This window comes from Phaseolus vulgaris, chromosome 4, assembly GCF_051622355.1.
Source record: "Phaseolus vulgaris cultivar YP4 chromosome 4, ASM5162235v1, whole genome shotgun sequence".
Lineage (NCBI taxonomy): Eukaryota > Viridiplantae > Streptophyta > Magnoliopsida > Fabales > Fabaceae > Phaseolus > Phaseolus vulgaris.
In genome coordinates, this window is record NC_143501.1 from 43,741,175 (window position 1) to 43,748,588 (window position 7,414).

At 33.4% G+C, this 7,414-nt stretch overlaps 1 protein-coding gene across 4 annotated transcripts; it reads right to left on the reverse strand.

The window, feature by feature from the left end:
- Nucleotides 1-2,409: 2,409 nt before the first annotated feature.
- Nucleotides 2,410-6,028, reverse strand: PEPKR1 (phosphoenolpyruvate carboxylase-related kinase 1). 4 transcript variants are annotated; one of them, XM_068646792.2, is made up of 5 exons: nucleotides 5,715-6,028; nucleotides 4,342-5,262; nucleotides 3,939-4,235; nucleotides 3,178-3,585; nucleotides 2,410-3,098 (listed from the first exon to the last, which is right to left on the reverse strand). In XM_068646792.2, the coding sequence occupies exons 2-5, from the start codon at nucleotides 4,928-4,930 to the stop codon at nucleotides 2,833-2,835; spliced, it is 1,560 nt and encodes a 519-aa protein (XP_068502893.2). In that variant the 5' UTR covers nucleotides 4,931-5,262; nucleotides 5,715-6,028; the 3' UTR covers nucleotides 2,410-2,832. The 4 variants fall into 4 exon arrangements, with proteins under 4 accessions (XP_068502893.2, XP_090157359.1, XP_090157360.1 ...); XM_090301233.1 differs by having other exon boundaries at nucleotides 5,655-6,012; XM_090301234.1 differs by having other exon boundaries at nucleotides 3,939-4,139; nucleotides 5,715-6,010.
- Nucleotides 6,029-7,414: the final 1,386 nt, after the last annotated feature.

Genomic DNA, 7,414 nt, shown 5'->3' on the forward strand with positions numbered 1-7,414 from the left:
TTTAGTTGCAACAAAATGAATTAAGCCTTCTATTAATTAGTATTATTATTATTATTATTTGTTACATGTGCCTATCTATTTGTGGGGTATTATACATCCAACTATATATACAACATGAACCTTTTTGTTGACAAATATTTGAAATGCTCTGATTTAATTATCTAATGTATTAAGCACTAGCACTATGACAAGTCCTTCCAAGAGGGCCGAAGATGGGTATCATATGCCGAAACCTCTCACTTTTTTAGATTTCATATTATTGTAGGGATATATACTGTTGTATTGTTTCATTGACCAACTGGGTATGAAGAATAAGTTGGAAAATTTTAAACTTGGAAAGTTTAAAATTTTCATGAAAGCAAATAAACTCAACATATTATGTCATCTTAATAATAATCTACCATGAGAAACAACAATCTTTACTACATTGGACTTCAAGGATCTTTGAAAACCCAACCAAGGATAGTTTAGTAAAATTATAAAATCCAATATTTTAGTAACCATCTTTGTATTAATGCAAATTATAAATGGGTTGGCACTATGGTTATATACCCACACCTTTAAAGTACCTTTTGAAAAAGCAAATGTTGTTGTTTTGCCATCCACACGTCTGCTCCAAGGTCTTGGCATTAAATTCATCATGGTGTTAGAGAATATGAGAAGCAATTATGGCATAGCATGCAGCCATAATGTAGCAAAGTTTTCTTTAAAAAAGATCACATGATTGAGCAAAGTGGTTGTAGGGGCCAATGCCTAACTCATTTCTCCACGCTATCAAATGTCACCAAAAGGATTGGACAATAATTCCAAGTATATTTTAGCCACTTGCATTAGAAAAATGAAAAGAAAAAAAAAAGATGAAAAACTTGCATTAGAAACTAAGGGATACCCTATTTAATTTGTATGTGGCATGCCCAAAAGATGTGGTGGAGGAGGTCCATGGACAGAATCATATGTGATTTTTTTGACAAAGGGGACATTTTACATTGGGGTGTTTCCCTGTCTGGTTAGAAACACATATAACATCATTAATGGGTGTGTCGTGTTATTGGGTAGTGGAGTAGCATCTCTCACATCACCATATCGATTAGGCCCTCACTATCAAACTCTCAAAGGGTTGGTTTTGTACTTTACATTCATTCATGGTGGAATACCCTTTTGCTCTTTCATTTTCTTTCTCTTTTTTCTCTTTCTTAATATTTATGGAACTTTGCATGTGATGTGATACCAAGTAAATGTGATTAGAGTATGTCGTATGCAATGGAGTTTGTAAACATGATTATAGTCACATCAAATTTATCATTAGTGATAATAATGTCTTCCTTAATTCTCTTTACATAATTTTTTTAATCTAACTCTGATGCAAATGCATAGTTCTTCTTTTCTAACTAAACATACATACTTTATATCGAACTAATCATCCAAATTTAACATTACATGTATTCTGTAAATGCTTATATCCACAACTGTTAATCAAGATAACGATGTTGAGTTATAAAGAATCAATTTTAGTGTTTGAAATTTTCTCAAAGATGTTCTAGAAGCGTAACAAGGTTCACCTTCATGCATGATATCTTGCAATACATCAACAAGATTTTGTCATTATCGTTAATTAGTGACCCTTTTCATAGTATCAACCCATATGAATAAATCTACAAACCTACGAAAGATATACCAACATAAATAAAACAGCGTACACATGTAGTGTTCTGCAAAAGAGGTAAAATACAGGAACAAGTGAAAACATGAGTAGAAAAATAATGTTAAAAAAAGTGTGGTAATCACGAAGTCATCGTGGTTGCCATAATGGTTTTGATCTATGCCTGAATGCATATGGTACCATTTGTTTATAATAATCTAATATAGAAAAGGTGGCATTGACTTTTGGCGTTATAAATGATGACAAATAAACCTACCCATTTTTCTCTTCCTTCTGCATATGGCTATTAACAATGATTAATCATTGCTGAGTTGAGATGTCAAGGACAATTGATTACAACCATCACCAGCTGGCTTTGTGGTTCAAAACATTTAATTCTACTAAGACCCTATTTTCTGGTCCATAAACAATTTACACACCACACAATTTAAAATCAAGAGAAAAAACTGTACCAAAATGAATGAAATGAATACTGATAGAACTAGAACCCAAGTTCAATGATTGTCATGAACCACAACACAAAGAATAGCATACATTGTCTTCTAAGACTATATTATACTATAAATATTAGTTTTAAAGTAAAGCATTACACAGTATGTATTTAAATAACAATTTAAAGAATTTGTGTTGTTAGTACATTCTTGTGATGAAGAAAGGAGACAAACATAGAAACATGGTGTTTTTTGAACCACTTGGTGTCTTTTGAACCCCACACAAAGTTATTTAAAAAAACTCAACAGATAACAGTGTAGGAGAAACAACTATTTCTTCGTGATAAACTAAACCAAACACAGCAATACTGATACATCAAGATGACTCGGAATACATCAGGCTAAGAAAACTGGAGCATACATCAAGATCAACTTCATTTACAAAACAGCTGAATGAATGCCTTTGACTTTTTCTCACTTAGGCACACACATAGCAAGGGAAGGGAGAAGGAGAAAAACAAGTGAAGAGCTATTAGTATAGTACCACTTCTCAATCAGACACACCATTAAGCCACTACCAAAACCTAAACAAAACCTTGCATCAGCCAGAAGACAGTTAACATTAACAGCAATGCAGATAATAAGGAAATCATATACAAAACGTTAGCCGAGCAAAACTTGCAGGGGTATGCTGATATTTGGCACAGCATGAAGCAATATCGAGACGAGCCTTCTATTCGCCTAGCAAACAAGAGATGATCTCAAAGATGTAGGTAGTTGAGTGCAGGATGACCAACGGATGACTGATTCAGTCACCACAAGGTCAAGTTGCTCACACTCACCAAGTCCAATTGTCCTGTTTCTCTTGCTGTGGATTCCCAGTACCTTGTGTCCATTCATTCCACTTGACCTTTTAGCCTCTGCAGGCTTGCGATTCGTTTCTTTAACATCGTTTTCAATGCAAAGATAAGAATCTTGTAGTAAAAGTAACTTTCCCAAGCTAGTTTCTGCAAAAAAAATAGCAAACAAGATCAGACCATGAAGCTAGGAAATATTAAGGTTGAAAAAAAAAACTTTAATGCATACCTCCAGCAATTGCATTTACATCTGACATGTTAGCTGAACACTCTAATTTAAAACTCTTGTGTTCAACAACAGGAGAGGGGCTGAGGAATGAAAAGCTAAGCATCGAGGGAATAGGAGTAGAGAATTCCAAACCAGATGAATCGCCTACACTCTTGAATGAAAACCCACCAGATAGTAGACATGGCGTGACTGGTTCTTCCAAAAAAGAAGAAAATGATGATCTGCATGTGAAAGTAGGCGATTGAGCATCACAAGTAGGAGTGCCAGCGCCAAAGCTGATGTCCTGATTCCTGGACATGAAAGAAGCTGAGAATGAGCTGCCACCAACATCCCATTCTTCGCAACTTTGGATCTGATTTTCACTTAGTTGTTCTGGATTTGTTTGGTTGCTTTCCATCCAGCAATGATCTAGGCAGGGAAAGTTGAGATGAAAGTTAGAAGCACATATTTATCTTGTCGACTTAAATAATAGAGTTTTGAACAGGCACACCATAAATGGCATAGTATGATGGATTTCATACCAAAAGTAACCCTTTCAGTGTTACTGCATAATTGTAGCATATTCTTAATGCTTCAGTTAAGTTATCATGCATTCAATACATACTAACGATCTTTTTATGTTCAATTTTTAATAGTAATCTACATCACAACTGAACTGTCGTTACCCTGCTTCGCAAAATGCTCTATTAACCAGTGTTAAATCTAAACAAAACAGCATCAGCAGATAGACATTAACAAGATGAAAAAGAAAGAAAACTTACCCAAAACCTCTTGGGCAGTGAGTCTTCGAGAAGGGTCTGTACACAGCATTCCCCTGATCAAATCCTTAGCTGATTCAGAAATTCGATCCCAAGGTTCCAATGGAAACTTCAAGGAAGCAGCTTTAACAGCTTCAAAAATCCGGGATTTAGTCTTTCCCCAAAACGGAGGCGTCCCACTCAACAGAATGTAAAGAATTACACCTGCACTCCACACATCAGCAGCCTGGTTATAAGCACCAGCTAATACCTCTGGAGCTATGTAGAATGGACTCCCAACTAAACCGTGCAAACTTTGACCTGCTTAAACATATTCCAACCTTTGAAGATGAACACCACAAACATTCATAGGAGCAACCAAAATTGAAAAGTTTACAATCTGCAAAGGAAGAAAAGGAAAAGGTACCAGGCTTGATGTAGGTTGCTAGTCCAAAATCTGCCAATTTAATAGGAGATGAGGACGATCTTGTTGCTAAGAGAATATTCTCGGGCTTCAAATCTCTATGAACAACCCCGTTTTCATGACAATACAAAACCACCTGCATAAGGTGCCTGAAGAGAACCCTGGCTTCAGATTCTGAAAACCATCCATGCTTCTCTAATCGGTGAAAAAGCTCTCCTCCAGCACAAAGCTCCATCACCAAGTGAACAAAACCTTCCTCTTCATAAACTGCTTTGAGATCCACAACATTGGGGTGACCAGATAGCCTAGCCATTATCTCTATCTCAAGTTTGACACTTCTCAAATCATCCGAAGTAACCAACCTATCTTTAGCAATTGATTTGCAGGCCAGAACCTCTCCTGTTAACTTGTCAGAACAGGCCCTTATGACACCAAACTGCCCCCAACCCAATTGCTCGCCGAGAATGTACCGATCTTTTAGATTATAGACTTGACTTGTGTCTAATATGGTCTCAGTCAAGCCTGCTACTTTGTAACAATTGTATGAAGTACAAGGTTCATAGTTGCTGCTGTTGCTCGTGGCAACAGCCATACCAATTTCCTCCTCCCTCCTCAACAAACCAAGAAATATAAGTATTTACTCAATTTGCTTACCCAACAAAATTATTGTTGAATAGTTGAAACTTGCTCTTCAGGAGGCAGAACCAGCCTCTTTGGCACAATAAAACAAACGTCAACCTTTGATTTTTCTCACTTTTCTCACCCACAAACCAAAACACTCCATTTCAGAGTCAAAATCTTTGAAGAAACTTAACGGAGTTTATATTTGACAAAGAAAACACACAACGTATGGCAGACGATAGCATGAATCTGAACCAGTCAGAACTAGGGACCACTTTTTTCCCTTCTCCAAAATCACTTGATCTGCAAAAAATAACAATGAGACTCACATCAAACACTTCACGATAAAAAAAAATTTTAAAAAAACTAAACATGTTCGTAGCAAAAAAACACCCCTCCTTAACACCAATCACGTGACTCAGATCACAAGTCACAATAATCTGAAGAGTAAACCTTCCCGGCTTCAAATTTCACAAACAAAATTAGTGATTCTAAAACTACCATGTACACCCCACAAACCCAACTGAAAAAAACCAAATAAAAAATCATCTTTTATGTCACCCACAGAAAATTCCAACCCGAATCACCTCCATAACAGACACGCACGATCCTCATAAACTCCAAAACGACAAAAAACACAACCCCAGAAGGAAAAACAGCGCAGAAACAACAGAATAAGCAAAAACAACACAGACCCATGAGAGTCCACGCGAAACCAGACAACCCCAGATCCGAGGACGGCACAGAGGACTCACCGGTTGCGGAGAGAAAGAAAGGTCAAAAAGTGGAAAAGTGTGGGTGTGAGGAGAGAGAAGGAAGAGAACGGAAGAGGCCGTTGGAGCAGTGGTTGAACTGAAGGGAGGAGAGAGCAACCATGGGCTCCAAACAGGGACTTCTTGGGGACTCAACACAAACAAACACTCACAACAATAACAGTAACACCAACTTTGTTGCTGTTTTGTTTGGTTCTGTCTTTTTGAAATTGAAGGCTCTCCTCGGACGCCAACACCGACTTCTAATTCAGTTAAATCAATCCCTTCTTCCATTTCACACTCATTATTATCACCACATTCTTATTTATATAACTAATTTTTACTTTTTAATAAATTCTTTTTTACCTATTATTTATACTCTTTTAACCTAGAAAATATTATTCGTGCTCAGTGGATACTAACTCATATTTCAAATTTAATATAAACAGTAATATAAAATTATATTAATTATTGGTAATTTTTTAAAAAAAGTAATTGGACAATTAAAAATATTAAGTACATTTATAAATAAAAGATGACAACATTATGTTTCTGAGAGAGAGAAAAAAGCATCTAATTATAGAACTACTGCGTCTTTTTACATAATATTTCTTCCACCATCAAATTTTTAAAATATTTTTGTTATAACTAACTATTATTTTTAAAGTTAAAAATAACATTAATTATCTTTTTATTATTTATATAATTATTCTCTGTTTAATTTTTAATTAATTTACATATATGTATTTATTATTATATAGAGAGAAGGTTAAATAAAAAAAATTATAAATATTTCATTAAAATAAAAAAAATGTTTATTTTTTATTTTTTCAATAAAATCTTAAGCGAAACTTAAAAGTGAATTAATAATAATAATAATAATAATAATAATAATAATAATAATAATAATAATAACATTACTAGTGTAAATAAATTAGTTTTGATCTATAAAATCATTGTGATAACATTATAAAATATAAATTTTTATTTATTGGTTTTTTTCTCACCATAATCTATTTTAAATTCACTATATGTGTTATTTTACTTTAAAATTGACTACTCAGTAAAAAAAACTATTAGTTAAATGTCAAACAAAACCTAAAAATGTATAGAAGACAGATTCTCGTTTTAAATTATGGTACTATCTTAATTTATAATTATAGAAGTAAATTAGTTAGGCATTTACTTAAAATATTAAAAAAGTTTTATATGACTATTTAATTACAATTATTAGGCATGTGAAGTTCGTGATTTTATAATTATCAATTAAGAATCCTGATTTTTTATCATTTTACGAGCTCAAAAAAATAAATCTTACTATATTTATACAGCTATTTAACTATACATTATTAATTATGGTAAGTCTATTGATTTTATAATTATTAATTTAAGAGCCATGGAATTAGTTATGAGTGCAGAAAAGTAAACCGTTATTACTTGTTTTTTATTTTGAAATTGATGTTTGGAATTTAAGCTTCATATATCTCTAGAAAATTAATGTTGCTTTCTTTCCTAATACTACTATTTCACACTCACCAATCATTGCCTATAATTAAATACAAAGTTGATCTTCTTATAATTAATTTAAAGTTTATTATTGTTTAAATTAACATAAAAAAAATCAGTTCTAGAGATTTTTTAAAATGATAAAAAAAAGGTTAACAGAAACGTTTAGCAAAATGTTTAATTTTAAAGATTTGAGA

Excerpts from the sequence above, each read along its gene's own strand:
- PEPKR1 (XM_068646792.2), bottom strand. The coding sequence starts at position 4,930 with ATGGCTGTTGCCACGAGCAACAGCAGCAACTATGAACCTTGTACTTCA. Across the intron at positions 4,236-4,341 it reads AGCAACCTACATCAAGCCTG|GTCAAAGTTTGCACGGTTTA; the intron begins GTACCTTTTCCT and ends ATGTTTAAGCAG. Across the intron at positions 3,586-3,938 it reads CACTGCCCAAGAGGTTTTGG|ATCATTGCTGGATGGAAAGC; the intron begins GTAAGTTTTCTT and ends TTCCCTGCCTAG.